The sequence below is a fragment of the Hypomesus nipponensis genome, chromosome 7, assembly GCF_054491055.1.
Source record: "Hypomesus nipponensis isolate SF chromosome 7, ASM5449105v1, whole genome shotgun sequence".
NCBI classification, from domain to species: Eukaryota; Metazoa; Chordata; class Actinopteri; order Osmeriformes; family Osmeridae; genus Hypomesus; species Hypomesus nipponensis.
This window is the reverse complement of record NC_140367.1, coordinates 388,376-408,231: the sequence shown is the minus strand read 5'-3', so window position 1 is coordinate 408,231 and position 19,856 is coordinate 388,376. Positions and strand designations below refer to the sequence as shown.

General features: G+C 48.8%; 1 protein-coding gene across 1 annotated transcript; it reads left to right on the top strand.

The window, feature by feature from the left end:
• Positions 1-443: 443 nt before the first annotated feature.
• btg1 (B-cell translocation gene 1, anti-proliferative) lies at positions 444-6,990 on the top strand. The gene is given in 3 exon segments (XM_084701401.1): positions 444-872; positions 3,360-3,682; positions 3,685-6,990. Coding segments are annotated over 3 exon segments (561 nt in total). The 5' UTR covers positions 444-727; the 3' UTR covers positions 3,778-6,990.
• Positions 6,991-19,856: the final 12,866 nt, after the last annotated feature.

The window sequence follows — 19,856 nt, the reverse complement described above, 5'->3', positions numbered from 1 at the left end:
GAAATTGCCCAGCTTTCACCATGTGTCAAAATCTGTATTTGATTGTTGATAAATTAATATTGTCTTGGATCAACAGCAATAGTATTTCGCACAGGACGATCTATGCTCCTCTGACACGATTGCGTAATCTTAACCAGCCATTGTTTGTTCTGTTTAGGGAGTGAATATGATATCATAGGAGAGGTGTTGTTTTCACTGTGCGCAGCGCGGGGGGTGAATGTCCCGCCTCTCCCCCCCCTCCCCCTCTCTCTCTCTCCAGTCTCTCTCTATGTCACTCTCTCTGTCACGTGGTCTGGTTATTTTCAGAGCGGTGACGCTGTCGGTCCGCTCCTCCTACGGGCTCGTCAGGGTGTCGCGCGGACCGGATTGGAGAGTCTTTGTTGCTGGTGCTGCTTCTGTCGCGTTCGTGCAACGGTGGGGGCGGTATATAACTCTCTTCTTTCCCCACTTACGTTCACTCTGGCGGAGGAAAGTGTCCCGGGAGGGTCCCGTGCCTTGGCAGCAAGAAATCGCTCTATTTACCAACAACAAACGTCGCTACACTGTACCGTCCTGGCACACATCCTCTTTAAAACTTCACTACCTCGAAAAATAAATGCTCGGCAAAAGCGCCAGAGAAATCAAACACGTGAAAAACAAGGATCATTACCCCACACGGGACAGAAAAACGAAATATTGGAGACATACGTAAAAAAGCGAACGGGACGTTGTCGCTGTTGCCTTCTCAATGCATACCCTTTGTGCTCGAGGAACGATGAAGCCAGAGATTAGTGCGGCTGTCACATTTCTGTCCAGATTTTTGCGGATTAAAGGACACGTAAACGATCGACAGCTTCAAACATTCAGCCAAAGTTTACAGGATATTCTGTCAGGTAAGAGATACAGATACACTGTGCTTGATCGAATAGGCTACTTCGACGATTTTTATTTTTTGGTCTCATTCGAAACATTGTGTAAGTATTGTAGCACTTGTGGTAAAACATATTAACTCTGTCAGTCTCTAAACAAATGACTTTAGATCGCTTTCTTTGTTCTTAAAGTAAACACAGCAGGACTAAGGCTCACAACACAGTCCATACGGAGGAAGGACAAAAATAGACCACCATATGCCCGATTAATCAAATTAAGCTTTGCCATTCGACAAAACATTCAATAGGTTAAGTATCAGCCTGTATCAAACTACTGCTTTGAGTGAATGAAGCGTAATAACGGCGTAATAACGTGTCACAAGGCTGGTTTTATTTGTTCAGATGAGGAAGTGCGCTCATTTCTACGGCACCGTTTGAGTCTCCGCAAGAATGGGCAAGACAGTCCCCAGACCCTACACTACGTCATGTATTGGGTGAAAACGATGGAGGACAAATTAATTTAGTCCAATATAGCGCACAAAACCATTTGGTTTCACATAGACAATGCTATGTGTCACTAAACTTACAAAATCGCCTTTTTAATACACATGTTATTACCAACGCGTAGAATAGGCTACCACCCGTTTTTTAGACAGATTTACCGCATAACTTTATTTTACATAAATAAACGACACTATTAAGCAACTCAAGTTGGACTGGATTTAACACACAACAATGCCAAATTAAACGGACACTATTTTAATGCCCATGTTCAATTAGCTCCTCACGGTGAAAAACAGTTTAGCACCGCGGAACATTTATCTTGTTCATTATAAATATCTGTCTAAACATTTAAGAGTTCCTGTTTTGAAAGAGATTTCCGAGGCTCAGTGCATCAGTCTAAAGCGGGATCACTCCAGCCTGTCGCTAAGCACCTAAAACACCAGATGACCTATTTTCTGATTTAGCGGGTTTTGACTTATTTTAACCATTAAATCCATAGCCTATAACCTATACCAGTCAGAATTGTAACAAACTTACTTTACAAATTGTGATTTTTTACATTCCCGTCCCACATTATTTAACCTACCATTGTTGTATAATTTAAGAATATCTTAGAAATATGATTTGAATCCATTCCGTTTCTGTTGGTGAGTCCTGCAGGAGAGAGCGGGGCTTGGGAACTGCCTCAGTCTGAGTGTTTGTAAACAGCCGAGATCCAGGCAGCCTTGAATTAAAATGGCGGCCATCAGAGAGTGTATGGGGGAGGACTGGGGGAGGATAGCAGGGGGAGCAACAACATCTAATCACAAGAAGTAGTGGAGGGGTTTGTGAAGAAGGGCCCTCCTGTTTGGGCTGGGTGAGGGAGGTTGAGCCTAAGGTTGTGTGTGTGTGGGGGGGTAACTAGGTCACCCCCCCTCTCCACTGTCCTTACCATGGTAACCATACCCAGAAACCAAGAGAGACACAGAGAGATCGGAACAGATTAAGACATGGGGAGAAACCAAGAGGGAGGTAGAGGGAGATTGAGAGAGAACCAGAGAGAGACAGGCAGAGAGATGGGAGAGACAGAGGGAGGCTGTCTGAGACATGACTAGCAGCCCCAGATGAGACAGGAAGCAGGTGAAGCAGGTGAAGCAGGTGAACAGGTGAAGCAGGGTGTTACTGCCCCTCCTCTGGTCAAGACACCTACCCAACTTGGACAGGTCACCGTGGAAACCACACCACCCACACTGTTCAACAAGATTATTATCATCATGTAGCTGTAACACTAACAAACCACACACAGCCAGTCTGTCTCTCTCACGTCCTTGTCTTAAACACCCCCCCCTCTCCCCCCTCCCCCCACCCTCACCACACCAGCCTCCACCCCTGTTCTGTGGCTCCGTGTTCTCCACTAGAGATGGGGGGGTGCAGTGAGTGAGGGGGGTTGCGCAACATGGCAGGCCTGTTAGTCACGTAGACCCAGAGGAAAACCGCTTTGCTGACCTGGCCAGGGCATTGTGGGATGGCTAGCCCAGCAGGACCGGTGGAACACTGCCATGAAAACAAGAGAATGCAGGAGTGGTATCATGGGATACGGCAGTAGAGCGACAGTGTGTGTAAGAGGGTAACGGTGAATATAATGTTGTCTAAGTCTGACCATGTAGTGTAGAGAACAGCTGTGATCAAGCTGCTACAGACACCTGACTCGTCATATCACCCTGCTCCTGACGTTCCAGTTAGAAGGCCAGCTGTCGTGCTGATAGGACTGTTGATAAAGCTATCAGTGTTTAAAGATAACAAGGGATTGAACCTTGTGTTTCAAACACACAGTACCACCCTCCCAGACAGTGAATTAGTTATTAGTTACCGATTACTTTCTGTTCGTACATTTTACAGGGCCGTTGTATGGTTTGACTTTTTCAAAAGATTTGCAGGCTTATCTTGCATATCCCTCTTTCTCCATAACAGTACCACCTCTAAGCTCTCCCTCTTTCTCTCTCTCCCTCTCTCATTCTCTCTCTCCAGAACAGTACAAGCACCACTGGTTCCCGGACCGGCCTTGTAAGGGCTCTGGTTACCGTTGCATCCGCATCAACCACAAGATGGACCCTTTGGTGGGGCAGGCGGGCCAGCGCATTGGCTTGTCCATCCAACAGCTGTACCTGCTGCTGCCCAGCGAGCTCACGCTCTGGGTGGACCCCTTTGAGGTGTCCTACCGCATCGGGGAGGACGGCTCCATCTGTGTTCTGTATGAGTCCCAGCCTGGGGGGCCTCTGGGGGGGCCTGGCCCCACGGGGGGCACCATGGCATCTGGGTCGGCGGGGAGCCTGGGGGGGCCGGGAGGCCTGGGGGGGCTGTGATGGACATCAGCTGTAAGGAGGAGCTGAGGTTGAGCAGGGCCAGTCCGTCTAAAGCCTACAGCATGATGACCGTGTCCAGCTAGAGGCCTCTCACACACACACACACACACACACACACATGCAACACGCACATACATACACACACCACACACACACACACACACACCCTCGCAGAGGCTGGTGGTTCAGGGTCGCACTGTGATTGGTCGGTCGGGTGGACAGTCATCTGTTGCCAGTCAGCCTTTTAAATATTGAAAATTGATTTAACAAAAAAAAGAAGAAATTTCAGATGAAAGAAAAAAAACTGAAACAAGAGAGAAAAAAGCAGAGGGTGAAGTCTGTCGTCCAGGTGATGGAAGTCTGTCGTCCAGGTGATGGAAGTCTGTCGTCCAGGTGATGGAAGTCTGTCGTCTATATTTTTTTTTTACATTTTTGGGTTTCTTCCTCTCCTGTCACCGTGGTTAGGGTGTTGGATTGACCGGGTCATCGTTCTCAGGAGACGCCCCTGGATTGGTGCAGCTACATCTACCAATCAAAAACAACCCCGGACACTGGCTGTAAAGAAGCACCCGTGTGATTGGCTCCCAGGGTGAAGGTTTTCTTTGTTGTTGCTTTGTAACACTGAGGTTCTATCCATGTTGACTTTGCACTTTTCCTACGCGGACTCCACCTTCACCAGAAAGCTCTTTTCACTGTCAAGGAATCTGTCAGGAATCACTGATCCGTTGAATTTCATCCATGACAATTAAGTGTGGTAAAATAAATGCGATTTCCTTTTGTCCAGGGGTGTACTTCCTGTCTGGGGAGGAAGTTGAGATCCAGACTGCGAGTGTTGGCAGAGTGTTGACACAGAGTGTGTCTGGACCTCAGCTCTCCCTAGGAGAAGGTTCTTGAATGTTGTTGAACTCCACAATCAAGTCCAATATCGTCCCCCATCACCCCTTTGCACTTATTATCCTGCATCACCAAAATAGAGTGTAGTGTAGCATGGGGGGGCCCTGTCCCCCTCCAACCCCCCCTGTTCTGTGCTCTTTTCAGAGATGACGATGAATGTCCTTTGACACTGAGCCTATGGGATGTGTACCTTTGTGTGAATCTCCTGCATTCCATCCACCACAATGTCATCTTTCCCACCTGCTGACCTGGCTTCATGTTAGCTTCCCCCTACACGCTACAGTATCTGTCTGCTCTGACCCTGAAGCTCTGTCACACTGTTCTAGTCTGAAGCATTTCAGAGCTGTTCTGGTAGGAGTGTGTTCTGCTAGCTGTTCAGGTTCTTCTGGGGGTCAGAGACTGTGTATCTCTGGGGGAGGTGAAGGAGGGTGATAGGGGGGTGAGGGAGGGTTATGGGAGTATAACTAAAGGTTTGAGGTTAGTCTAAAGCTCTGAATTTTCAGCCATTGACCTGACCAAACTTAGTCAGCCCCTCCTTGTTGAACTATGTTCCACCAGCCATTAATCCTGTCCAGTCCTAACGAGTAGAAGACAGAGGGTCACATTCCGTTTCCTGTCCTTCCCAGCGTGGTGTGGGGGATCATCTCATCTAACCCTCAGACACCCAGGGAGGGAGGCAGGGTCTTGGAGGGTCTAACCCCACTCAGAGGGCTCTCAGTCCAGCCAAGCAACTTTAGAAGTTCCCCCTTCATCCAAACTCTGGTGTCTCTCTCTCTCAACCAGCCAGCAAACCATCCAGATCCAGCCAACTAGCCAGACAGCCAGCAAGCCAACCAGCCAGACATCCAGCTAGCCAAACAGCCAGCAAGCCAACCAGCCAGCTAACCATGCAGCCATCTAGCCAACCAGCGAAACCCCCTTTAGTCGCACGGAGACCAAATGTGACATATCATGTTCCACCCCCCAGGGAGTGTGTGGGGGGGGCGCGGGGGGTGCGGGGGGCCAGGGACGGACATCTCGTCCAGGGCAGCTACAGTTCCTCGGGCCCCCCTCCAAGCCAACCCCGACCCCAGACCTCAGCCCCCCACCCCCCTCCCTCGGCGGGCGGAGCCAAGCCAGCACACACACTTAGCGCTCCGTACGCACTAGGGGTGGGCAAATCAGAGACCAGACAACAGGGGTCAAAGGTCCTGAATCAGGAAGTGAGGGCATGCAGGATCTTTCCTTCCTGTGATGTCATCCTTGGTCCCACTGCAGTTGAAGTCGGAGATGTTGTGCTGAATAACGTTTACAAGGCTCTGATAGGACGAGGGAGCTGTCTGTCAGCCAGCACACACACCACACAGGGAGTAGGGTGAGTGGTGTGTGGTGAGTGGGTGAGAGCCCAGATGGACAGGGTTGAGGCGGGTGGGCAGAAAGGGTTGGCTGGCAGGACAGAGCTGGATCAGATTTTATTCTGCTTGACTTCATAGCTTTCATGTTTTTGGCTGTATCCCCCACCGCCCCTAAACCCGCCCAGTTTTCAAACCTTAAGAACTTAACCTGTTCTTTTGACCCATTATCTCACCTGTAAACACACTGGCCCGGGGTCTCTAAATCCACAATAATAATCTAATAATCTAACAATAATCTCTAAACTGTCATCCACTCAGCGTTTTGCGCACATAAATTTCATTTGAGAGAGGGGTTTGAGTAATAAGATTTGTTTTAAATTACACATAAAATGCACTAAATATGAGACGTTATTTGACATTTATTTGAGACGCAAGTTTCTCCCGGAATGTCCGGGTCCCTTGAGTATGATATATACCAGCCTGCTGCGGGGCCTCTTAGGGAGGGGAAGGACTTAGTTGTTGTCGTCAATCTGGTCTTTGATGGATTATTGCCACTTTCACATCTGCAGTGTTTGCCGTACGTATTGTAGAATGTGTAACTGTACAACGCACCTGGTAGAACACAAAACATGACACATGGGAAGTGCCAATAATTGCTATTTTGAAGTTATAGATTTGTTCCTTTTGTATTTCATCTTTTACCACAGGTAACTTCGTAAATAAAGCCATTTGTGATGAGATTGTTGGCAAGGACCAAAGTTGTTTTGGTGAAAAAAATATCAGTTTCCATGATCTGTACTTAAAGACTTATCCTTAGTTTTCTTTCTGTCTTATTTACTTACAAAATGAAAAACAGAAAAAAATGAATCTGCACTTACCCAAGATGAGCTGTGATCTTCTGTCAGTGCATCTGTCTTGTGTTTCCTTACCTTGGGTTTGTCACGATGAACTGCTGTAAATTTGTACAGTTCATGTAAATTGATTGTGCGGAAGTTGTACAGATTTCTATATTTTGGAAGAAAAGTTTTTTTTTCTCTGTAATAAAAGATTCCCTATCTTGGCAACATACCTCTGCTAATCCTGGTCTTTCTGTGCTGCTTGTTAATCCCAGCATGTCTTCAGCCATTCTACCTGAGCCAGCCATGTATGTATGTGTGTGTGTGTGTGTGTGTGTGTGTGTGGGCACCTGGTCTGGAGGTGTGTATCTTGTTTCTTGATGAGGCACACGGGGGGCAACCCTGATAGCGCTGTCTCTCAGAAGAGGACAACAGGACAGGATTCACAACAGGAGCTTTGCAGTCATCCACATCATGTTCACCTTTAGAAAACACTCAAGACTCGAGACATCAAATGCTTCACAAATTTCATTTGTGTGGCCATTTTTACATGCAATGTCACAGAGGGCTTCACAGATGTCCTCAGATCAACACCTATAACCAACCCAGACCCTCAGCACCTGCAGAGACGAATGGGAACACACATCTCCGAGATTAGGCTGAATAAACACTTTTCTTATGATTTAAGACTGCAGAGTTATTTTTGTTATTTTTGTTCATAGTTCCAGTGTTTATGATCATGTGATCAGCTGGCACAACCAGGTACCGTTTATGAACCAGTTCTAGTTTTACAACTCCTGCAGTTTCAGAACCTGCTGTCCCTGTTCTACTGTTGCAACACTTGTTGAACTATTATCATACTTGTCATTGTCAGCAAGTCTTGTAATACAACCCCCCCTCCCTGTGCCCACACACACACAAACATGCATACACACCCTTCCGTCTGATGAAACAATCTAGTAATCTGCCCAAACCTTCTACCCTCCCCATAGAAACACATCAGGTTGGCTGGCTTATGTGTTACAGTACAGGGGAAGTACGTGTGTGTGTGTGTGTGTGTGTGTGTGAGAGAGAGAGAGAGCATGTGTGTATGTGTGTGCAAGAGAGAGAGCATGTGTGTGTGTGTGTGTGTGTGTGTGTGTGTGAGATAGAGAGAGAGAGAGAGAGAGAGAGAGAGAGAGAGAGAGAGAGAGAGAGAGAGAGAGAGAGAGAGAGAGAAGAGAGAGAGAGAGAGAGAGAGAGCATGTGTGTATGTCTTTCAGCAGCTATTGACCAGGCATTCCCATGATATAGAGAATAAAGGGATGAAGGGGAAGAATGATGGCAGACAGACAGACAGACAGACAGAAAGACAGACAGAAAGACAGACAGACAAAGAGACAGTGAGGAATGCAGTGTGTGTGAGTTCAGCTGAGTTAAAGGCCTTATACTTGTAAACACAACCGCATGGCTGTCAACTGACATCTGGACCACAGCTCAACATGGTGACGGATTCTGAGAACACAGGAAGTGAGCATCAGCTGCTTCCTGTTGTGGTTGTTTGCAGAATTTTCATGTGGGTGAAGGAGGGATGAGAGGGTTAGAACAGAAGTGAAGCTGTTGGTAGGACAGAGGACACAAAAGAGGAGATCATTTACAAGAGAAGTGAGATGAAAGAGACAGAGGTGTGAGGATGATGCAGAGAAAACAGCTGACAGGAAATGGTTCTTCTGTTTTGGTGAAAACATCTGCTGCAGAATATACAACTCAGCACACAAACGCACACACACACACACTTAGGAGGATTACTGCGCTGCCTTGACCCAGATACACCAGCCTGTTTACTGTGTCTGCTTATTACTAAATGTACTGGAATATTATGGGATGGATCAGAAACCGGGAGACAGTTTCACATACACCAGCCTAGTTACTGATTCTGCCTATTATGGGATGGATCAGAAACCAGGAGACAGTTTCACATACGCCAGCCCAGTTACTGAGTCTGCTTATAATGGGATATATATCTTTAGTTCATTAACCAGGAGAGGAGAGGAGGGAGAGAGAGGGGGGAGGGGAGAGAGAGGGTGAGTGAGTGAGTGAGTGAGGGAGGGAGGGAGGTAGGGAGGGAGGGAGGGAGGGAGGGAGGGAGGGAGGGAGGGAGGGAGGGAGGGAGGGAGGGAGGGAGGGAGGGAGGGAGGGAGGGAGGGAGGGAGGGAGGGAGGGAGGGAGGGAATGAACTGACTGGTGGATAAAAAAACTGAAAATAAAAGGCTGGAACATGAGAAACCTGAAGACAGAAGAGAGAGAGATTCACACACACACAGAGATCTAGAGAGGTTGTGTGACCTAGCATGCAGGTGTGTGTGTAGCCAAGCACTAGCGTGTTGGCAGGCAAGTATTTGAGGCCGGAAAGTCGTCCTCCCCTCTCCCCTCTCCCCTCTCCCTTCTCCCCTCTCCCTTCTCCCCTCTCCCCGGGTGTGTGTGGGTGAAGCTTACAACCACTGATCCCAGACCAAGTGTTCTCGAGGGAAAAAACTAAACAATTTTGTCTGTCATTATATAGCTATGACTGTCACTTGCCTGTCTTTATGGAAAACAATTGCTATGGTAACCGATCCGGTCATCGCTTCCTGTTGTAGAGCAAGACTGCATCTGACTCGCATCCTGTTGCTCCTGTCAATTACTCTGGGACAGTCCAGCCGTGTGTGTGTTGCTGTGTGTGTGTGTGTTTACCCAATCCAACAGGTGTGTCTAACATGATACTGTTTGGTGACACACACACACACACACACATCCAGGTGTACCAGTCCACTCAGCCCTGGAGCAGAGCTGACACGTTCAGCTGTCAGGCCACAACCTGAGAACATGTGTCAGAGTGTGTGTGTCAGAGTGTGTGTGTCAGAGTGTGTGTGTCAGAGAGTGTGTGTCAGAGAGTTTTACCATGACTTACTGCCACAGAAATAACCAGCCGTCAAGAGGACGTCCATATTTGGGAGGGGGGTGGGGTGTGAGGTTTGGAGGGTGGGGAGGGGTGTGTGGGCTAGGGGGGGGTCAGGGACGAACTCATATAAGGATCTTGTTTTGACGTTGAAGGAATCTGAAACTCTGATTCTCAGTCCCAAGTATGTTCCAGCATAAGGTTATATTCTGCAGGTTGTTACTGTCGAACAATCCAAAGGCTCACTGGGGTCTCAGATGTCACAACTGTCTCCTCTCTCTACTCTTTGAACCCCTTTACCCTGACCAGTTATGATTCTGTAACCATGGTGCTCGTTGAGGTACAGTGATTGCATCAGTCAGGGCACATCACGTTATCTCCCACGGTAACCAGGCGACGGCACAGAGTAGACTATGAAGAGTGGCCATGTTTCTGAACAGGGCTGACGAGAGGAGAGGGGGAGGAGAAGGGGAGGGAGGAGAGAGGGAGGAGAGGGGGAGGGAGGAGAGGGGGAGGAGAAGGGGAGGGAGGAGAGAGGGAGGAGAGGGGGAGGGAGGAGAGAGGGAGGGAGGAGAGGGGGAGGAGAGGGGGAGGGAGGGCAGGGGAGGAGGAGAGGGGGAGGAGAAGGGGAGGGAGGAGAGAGGGAGGAGAGGGGGAGGGAGGAGAGAGGGAGGAGAGGGGGAGGGAGGAGAGGGGGAGGAGGAAAGGGGGAGGAAGAGAGAGGGAGAGGGGGAGGATGAGAGGGGTAGGGAGGGCAGGGGAGGAGGAGAGGGGGCGGAGGAGTGGGGGAGGAGGACAGGGGGAGGGAGGAGAGGGGGAGGGAGGAGAGAGGGAGGAAGAGAGGGGATGGAGGTGGACAGGGGGAGGGAGGAGAGGGGGAGGGAGGAGAGGGGGCGGAGGAGAGGGGGTTAGGGTGGAACTACTGATATTTGTGTCTCTCTCCAGCGAATAACTACCACATGTTCTTTCACCCTCGTTTCCATGGTAACCTCTTGAGCGGCCTCGCTGTTCTTTGTACAACCAGACACTGGTGACAAGAGTGTGTTTATGATGTTTGAGTGTAGTCTGTGGGAAGGCTGTGTGTGTGTGTAGTCTGTGGCAAGGTTGTGTGTGTGTAATCTGTGGGAAGGCTGTGTGTGTGTATGTGTGTGTGGCTGCTCTTCAGTCCTCTGAGGGGCTGACCCACTTCTCCACTATATAACTTTTTCTGTGCATGTTAGCATGTTAGCATGTTAGCATGCCCGTGTGAGTGTGTGTGCGGGGAGGGGCAGCAGAGACGTTGTTTAAACAGTGTTTCTCCGGGCTACTGGACCATGTCGGCCTGCCTGCCTGCCTGTCACACACACACACATATGTAGAGAGACAGAGAGAGAGAGAGAGGAGAGAGAGAGAGAGAGAGAGAGAGAGAGAGAGAGAGAGAGAGAGAGAGAGAGAGAGAGAGAGAGAGACACAGACAGAGACAGACAGAGACAGACAGAGACAGACAGAGACAGAGATAGACAGACAGAGACAGACAGACACAGACAGACAGAGACAGACAGACAGAGACAGACAGAGACAGACAGAGACAGAGACAGACAGAGACAGAGATAGACAGACAGAGACAGACAGACAGACACAGACAGACAGAGACAGACAGACAGACAGAGACAGACAGAGACAGAGACAGACAGAGACAGAGACAGACAGAGACAGACAGAGACAGAGATAGACAGAGACAGACAGACAGAGACAGACACAGACAGAGACAGACAGAGACAGAATAGGACAGAGACAGAATAGGACAGTGTGGTTAATTCTGTTCCGCTCACAGTCGCTGAAACAGCAGAGCACAAGAGGCTATTTATCTCTGATGTCAGGATGATGGCTCTTAGGGTTAGGATGATGGTGTGTGTCTCTTATCTGCTCATATCTCTCTTCTGCCCGTCTGACCCCTGACTGACCTTTGACCCCTGACTGACCTCTGACCCCTGACTGACCTTTGATCCCTGACTGACCTCTGACCCCTGACTGACCTCTGATCCCTGAATAACCCCCTCCCATACCCCCCCCCCCCTCCCATCCCTTCCCCTCCTCTAGTAGAAGTAGCCCTCTGTACTGAATAAATCACTAAATCAGTGAATCCTTTGATATTGGCTCACTGGAGAACCAGAATGATAATTTTGTGTGGCTGCATGCTGCTGCCATGGAAATCGAAAGGCCACTCGAAGATCATACCACTTCAATGTAGAATGACACGAATGGAACAGAGAGAGAGAGAGAGAGAGAGAGAGAGAGAGAGAGAGAGAGAGAGAGAGAGAGAGAGAGAGAGAGGGAGAGAGACTTGACTGGTCCCGCTCTCCACCAGCTCTCAAGCCACTCATTACAAGGCATGCTGGGATATGATGTTTTAATCCTGCTAGATAGGATATGACCTAGAGGCCTGAGCTGTACAAACTACTGTACCCAGCATAGATAGATGCATGTGCATGTGAGACCCCATATCTTGAGAGAGGATAGAGAGAGGATAGAGAGAGGATAGAGAGAGCATAGAGAGAGGATAGAGAGAGGATAGAGAGAGGATAGAGAGAGGATAGAGAGAGCATAGAGAGAGGATAGAGAGAGCATAGAGAGAGGATAGAGAGAGCATAGAGAGAGGATAGAGAGAGGATAGAGAGAGCATAGAGAGAGGATAGAGAGAGCATAGAGAGAGGATAGAGAGAGCATAGAGAGAGGATAGAGAGAGGATAGAGAGAGCATAGAGAGAGGATAGAGAGAGGATAGAGAGAGGATAGAGAGAGGATAGAGAGAGCATAGAGAGAGCATAGAGAGAGGATAGAGAGAGGATAGAGAGAGCATAGAGAGAGGATAGAGAGAGGATAGAGAGAGCATAGAGAGAGGATAGAGAGAGGATAGAGAGTGAGTGTGTTTGTTGAAGTGAAAAGGGAATGAGTCTCCAGAACTAACTCACTAATGTGTGTCTTCCCCTCCCCCCAGTCGGCCCTGCCACACACACACACACACACACGCACACACACGTACACACACACACACACACTGTATTCCCCTCCCCCCAGTCTGCCCTGCCACACACACACACACACTGTCTGTCTCTGACCAGTTCTTCGTTCTGTGGAGTGTCTTGCAGCTCTGTGTGTGTGTGAGAGTCAGTAAACGGGATTATTAGATGATGAAATCGACTAATCGAACTTTGAAACGCTTAAAAAATAAAAAATAAACGTACAAACATTTTCGCAATCTGACTAAATGGGTGCTGGACATTGCAGATTCAGCCGCTAATAGCCTTACACCCCCACCCGCCACCTACGGTCTTCTTCAGACAACCGCCTGGTGGTCCCACCGCTCAAGACCTCCCGGTCCCAACACAAACTCTTCTCCTGCCTGGCCCCCCAGTGGTGGAATCAACTCCCCACCTCCATCAGAGACACAGACTGTCTCTCCACCTTCAAGAGAAGGCTCAAGACGCACTTGTTTCAGGAGTACAACGGTACTTAGGAATAGTTTGCTCAACCCAATGCTAGTTTCTTCAAGGATCTGAATGACTTGCTTAGACTGTTGCTCTTGTAGATTAGTTGTAGCTGATTTAAACTGTTGTATTCTATTCTATTTTAGTTAATCCTATTTTTCATTGCTTTCGTACAGGTACACTTGCACTTAGAGATTCATGTTGTTTAATTGTAACTTGCTTAACTACATGCTCTTATGATTTCTTCCCTTTAGCCCTTTTTTTTTGGTTGTTCACAATATGTACTTCTTGTTTTGGCTACCCGCAATGCTATGGGGCTATCTTGTTGTTATTATCAGTGACCTATGCACTTTGTAAAGCTCTCTCTTGGAAGTCGCTTTGGATAAAAGCGTCTGCTAAATGAATAAATGTAATGTAAGTAATAGCCTACTAATAAGACTCGTATCAGCAGTCCTGTTGTAACCGAATGCCGATGGTATTTTGTATCTCTTACAATGTACTACAAATTAAAATATTATTTGTTTAACATGCAAATCATCACTGCCTGATAACTTGCAGCATTCAAACTTACGTAGAAGCTGAGTGGGGAACGTTGCAACAGAGAAAGATTTAGTTGTCTTGGCCGCAGAAGATAATGTCGTTCGATTTGGATGTGATTCTTGAAATAGGCATATTCATTTTTCAACCCAGTGCGTTAGCATGAGCGAAGTAGGGCTAGGCCAACTTACGTTTTTCGGGTGGTAGGCTACATCATATTCGACGTCAAACTATCCAAAAAAAATCGCTGTTGGAAGAGTTCGCATTTAAAGTCACCCGGTACTTTGTAAATGTACTTTAATGAAATCCTGCCATACCACATATTTCTTTGCCATTTTGACTAATAACATCAACAAAGTAGGCTATGGCAGAGTTCGTGCAAAATACCAAACCAAAACAAAGCGCAGATTAACGACAGGGAAAACAGTAACACCTTTTCTTTTAAATTATATATTTTTAGAGTTGGTTTATTTGTCTTAAATAATATAATCTACAATTTCTGTTGAACATTTCGTTACTTCAGTAATGATGACACAAGCGGGAATCAGATCTCACACTGCCATATGGCAGCTCGACTAAAACAATCTTAGTCGACCAAGAGCATATCGACCCGAAAATCGACTAGTCGACTAAGTGGGGACAGCCCTAGTGTTTACCCAGGGAAAACTACCTCCCCAACTTACACACACACACACACACACACACACACACACACACACACACACACAGACACAAACACAGGGCCAGTTGCCATGAAGACTCAAGTCAGACACCCAGTGCCCGCTAAAGCTTCTCAACACATATAGGGCTGTCAGTGCATGGCAGCTGTGTGTGTGTTTCTGTGTGTGTGTGTGTGTGGTGTTCTCTCTCCTCCTGCCTCCAAACTAACATTTCAGATTCTGAAATGTTCCTTCTCATCCGGAATTGGGACACAGAACTTCTGCTGCTTCTAAAGCTGCTGGCCCCAAGGCCAGGAGATTTGTCAAGTCATTTTCTACAGTTGAATCCTCAGGACTGTTCAGACTAGAACAATAACAAGAACAGCCATCCATTTATACATTGCTATCTGATATTGTTATCTGATGACCCCTTTCCACCAAAGTGAACCAGGAGCTAGTTGGGAGCTGGTGCTAGAGCTAGTTGGGAGCTGGTTCAATTAGCGAGCCTTCTAAGAACTGGTTTGCTTTTCCACAGGCTAGAGAGCCACCACAGAGCCATGTCATTACGTCACTGTATACATCTCATCTTTCCCAACAACGCTAGTGCGGCAGTGCCAACTGGTTATTACTTGGTTCCCACTTTAGCCCAGCTCTGTTGTTGTGCTACTTAAGAACCACTTTCCCTGGTCCGGAGCCGGTTCTTAGGCTGCTGAAAGAGAAAGAACTGGTTCGAGATTAAGCACTGGCTCCGAACCAGCACCCAAAATGCGTTGGTGGAAAAGGGGTAACAGCAACACAGACACTGGCACTGATTGGTGGAAAAGGGGTAACAGTAACACAGACACTGGCACTGATATGCCGCTGAGAGAGATGACAGAGAGTCTGACTTCCTGTCTTTCATGCCTTCTCATTGATCGATGCAAATTCTCATCGTGAGCCTTTCGTGTCGGCAATGCTGGCATGCCTGAGGCTGGAAGCAGGTCACTGTAAGAGGAACATCTGATGTAGCCCTGTACTGGGATACCTCTGACACCCGCATTAAGACACAACCCTTGACCTCACCCCTGGTGGGGAAGGTTCCTCTGGGTCTGGTAATTATACAGCGCTCACCCTCTGACCACCGATATGCTGGTGGTGGGAGCAGACAACACCTGCTTCTGATCCTTTCACACACACACACACACACACACACACACACACGCACACACACACACGCACACACACACAGAATTTTCTGAACATCCTCAATCCAGCTCTGACTCAGCTCAGATGAAAACAGGAGGGTCTCTCTGCCTATAGAGAACAACAGGACGGTCTCTCTGCCTGTAGTGAACAACAGGAGGGTCTCTCTGCCTATAGAGAACAACAGGAGGGTCTCTCTGCCTATAGAGAACAACAGGAGGGTCTCTCTGCCTATAGAGAACAACAGGAGGGTCTCTCTGCCTATAGAGAACAACAGGAGGGTCTCTCTGCCTATAGAGAACAACAGGAGGGTCTCTCTGCCTATAGAGAACAACAGGAGGGTCTCTCTGCCTATAGAGAACAACAGGAGGGTCTCTCTGCCTATAGAGAACAACAGGAGGGTCTCTCTGCCTATAGAGAACAACAGGAGGGTCTCTCTGCCTGTAGAGAACAACAGGAGGGTCTCTCTGCCTATAGAGAACAACAGGAGGGTCTCTCTGCCTGTAGAGAACAACAGGAGGGTCTCTCTGCCTATAGAGAACAACAGGAGGGTCTCTCTGCCTGTAGAGAACAACAGGAGGGTCTCTCTGCCTATAGAGAACAACAGGAGGGTCTCTCTGCCTGTAGAGAACAACAGGAGGGTCTCTCTGCCTATAGAGAACAACAGGAGGGTCTCTCTGCCTGTAGAGAACAACAGGAGGGTCTCTCTGCCTATAGAGAACAACAGGAGGGTCTCTCTGCCTATAGAGAACAACAGGAGGGTCTCTCTACCTATAGAGAACACAGCTGGAGATCTCTACATCCTTCCTATACTAACACTGTTTCCTAGGCAACCAGGCTGACAACCAATGCCGTTTTATTCTGACAAACCTTTCAACACGGCTCATAACCTGTTGCCATGGCAACACACCACCTCCAAGGTCACGCGCACATGACCCGTGCAATGCATCCTGGGGGCCTGGCGGCCTGGCAAGCCGGGGATTGTAGGAAGGGGAGGGAAAGTTAGAAAGGAAGATGGAAGGAAAGAGGATGGAGGGATGGCAGCTAGAGGAGAAGAGAAGAAGCAGGGAGCCCTGCGGTTCTATTTGTGGATCGAGAGAGTGAAAATGAGGGAGAGAAACGAGGGGAAAAGATAAGCAGGGAAAAAATAGGACAGCAAGTTTTAGAGAGACAGAGAGAGAGAGGGAGAGGGAAGGAGGTTAAATCCTCAGGATTAGCTCTGCTGTCTTCTGTCTGCATGATGGGGCCCAAGTTAGGAAGCTAAGAAACTAATTGCCTGATAAGGCCAGACACTTCCTGTCATGGTTTGGGAACTTCCTGTCTCATTTCTCACTTTCAACTTCTCCTTTTCCTCCAGCCCCTCCCCCACCTCCCCCTCCTCATACTCCCTGGGGTGAGGGAGGATTACCCCGCCTACCACAGGGTGGGGTTAGGAATCCCCTCCCTCCAAAGAGGAATCTGGGTCAGGCAGGCATGAACCTGCATGCGTAAGAAACACCCCCGAGATCCCTTCAGAGGAAACATGTGAATTTCCCAGGGCTGCAATGGGAACACACTTTGTGATGAGTACTTTTGTTGACACGAGCTGTGAATGTTGAAGATCTTCGGAACAGTCCCGTCCCTGAGAGAAGAGAACATCTCAGAGACCACAAGGCCCACCCTGCCTGCTCCACAAGGCCCACTCTGCTCCACAAGCCCCAGCCTGCTCCACAAGGCCCAGCCTGCCTGCTCCACAAGGCCCACCCTGCCTGCTCCACAAGGCCCACCCTGCCTGCTCCACAAGGCCCACTCTGCCTGCTCCACAATGCCCAGCCTGCTCCACAAGGTCCAGCCTGCCTGCTCCACAAGGCCCAGCCTGCTCCACAAGGTCCAGCCTGCTCCACAAGGCCCAGCCTGCTCCACAAGGTCCAGCCTGCTCCACAAGGTCCAGCCTGCCTGCTCCACAAGGCCCAGCCTGCTCCACAAGGTCCAGCCTGCTCCACAAGGTCCAGCCTGCTCCACAAGGCCCAGCCTGCTCCACAAGGTCCAGCCTGCTCCACAAGGTCCAGCCTGCTCCACAAGGCCCACCCTGCCTGCTCCACAAGGCCCACTCTGCCTGCTCCACAAGGCCCACCCTGCCTGCTCCACAAGGCCCACCCTGCCTGCTCCACAAGGCCCACTCTGCCTGCTCCACAAGGCCCACCCTGCCTGCTCCACAAGGCCCACCCTGCCTGCTCCACAAGGCCCACTCTGCCTGCTCCACAAGGTCCAGCCTGCCTGCACACACACACACTGTGCAGCATGGCCAGGGGGACACACACACTGTGCAGCATGGCGTGCTCCCTGTAGAAGTGGAAGACATCTCTGATCACATCTCAATAAACTGAGGGTGTGTGTGTGTGTGTGTGTGTGTGTGTGTGTGTGTGTGTGTGTGTGTGTGTGTGTGTGCGTGTGTTAGTATGTGAGGGTGTGTGCATATATTCTTCAGATATAAATGTTAAGTCCATGTTCCCAGTCTACAAAAGTACCTTTTTAAATAATTAATTTATACTACTGTGAACATTGATTAGATTAGGTGAATCAGGTAGCACACATAAACACACACACACACACACACACACACAAACCAGAACAGGTGTTTCTAGTAGGGGCATTTGTTCAAAGGATCATTCATGAATATTCACCAGTTGGATTGAAATATGAAGCTGGATATTGACATTATGTCAGAAGATACAGTTCTTACAATCTAATTTTATGCAGAATATCAGTTCAATTCGATTGTATTCATTTGTATTGAAAGTAACTTTTTGTTGTTGTTTGTTCTTGTGTTTGCAGGCAACATTAAAGACTGACGTTTCTTCCATAGTGGGACAGAAAAATACACACACACTCACACCAGGAAACTCAGACTGTTTATCTAAAATACCGGCCATAAAACGTCCATTAGAGTTTAGATCCAAGGTGCCAGGAGTCCAAGCCTGTGTGGATTCTTAATCTGTGTTTGTTGTTCCAGAGCAGCAGGCTAGCAGACAGGGTAATCCCAGACAGATTACACTGGTGGTAGAGAAGCACCAGGCCACACACACACACTCACACACAGCCGGCCCAGACTGGAACCTGGTTCCTGGGGATGTGGAGCAGAGGGGGAGGGTCTGGGGATGTGGACCAGAGGGGAGGGTTTGGGGATGTGGACCAGAGGGGAGGGTTTGGGGATGTGGAGCAGAGGGGAGGGTTTGGGGATGTGGACCAGAGGGGAGGGTTTGGGGATGTGGACCAGAGGGGAGGGTTTGGGGATGTGGACCAGAGGGGAGGGTTTGGGGATGTGGACCAGAGGGGAGGGTTTGGGGATGTGGACCAGAGGGGAGGGTTTGGGGATGTGGACCAGAGGGGAGGGTTTGGGGATGTGGACCAGAGGGGAGGGTTCTCTTATGGCTACAAATGCATCCATTATAGAGCACACACACACTCTCACACACACACACTCTCTCTCTCTCTAACCTAACATTGCACCATCCTCGCTTCATACCATCTCTCTCTCTGTCTCTTTCTCTCTCTCTCACACACACACACACACACACACACACACACAGGCAGAGGAGGGAGGTCTCTCTCCCAGCAGCCTGACACCTTAGATATCCAACCCACCAACTCCTGACTAAACTCTTCCTGCTTCCATCTGTCCTCCTCTGTGAGCCACCCCAGTGATTGGTTGAAGGAGCAATGTTGGCCAATGAGAGAGCAGTTGTTAGGCAGTCTTGTTTGGTTTACCTCACACAGCTGTTCCATTCAACACACACAGTCACACACAAGCACACACACACACGTAGAGTTTGAACTTCAATTGGAGTCCAGGCTCTGTTGAAACTTGAACTTGATGATTTAATAGTCCATATGAATAACCAGTTGACTGAGGAGAGGGAGGGAGAGAGAGGGAGAGTGTGTGTGTATGTGGATTGTGCATGTGCACAATCCAGAGAAAGATCCATTAACCCCCCCCCCCCCCCTCTGAATATAGAAAACAGACAAACCCATCTACTCATGTTCCAATCCCTCAAAGAGAGAGAAAGGGAGGGAGCGTGAGAAGGAGAGAGGGAGATAGAGAGACATGCATACAGACGGACTTAATGTCTCTTCTCCAGTCATAAGTTCTGACCCTGCTATGCTCAGCATGTACCTGTGTGTGTATGTGTGTGTTTGTGTGTGTGTGTTTGTTAAGCAAACTGAACCAGGACATCCTATCTTCTCTTTCTGGGTTAGAACCAGCTGTGATTGTGACATCAGGGTCCTGACACCTGCAGGAAGAGTTCACTAGAAGAATCACCAGGATCGTGAACACACACAACCTCAATCACCAGGAT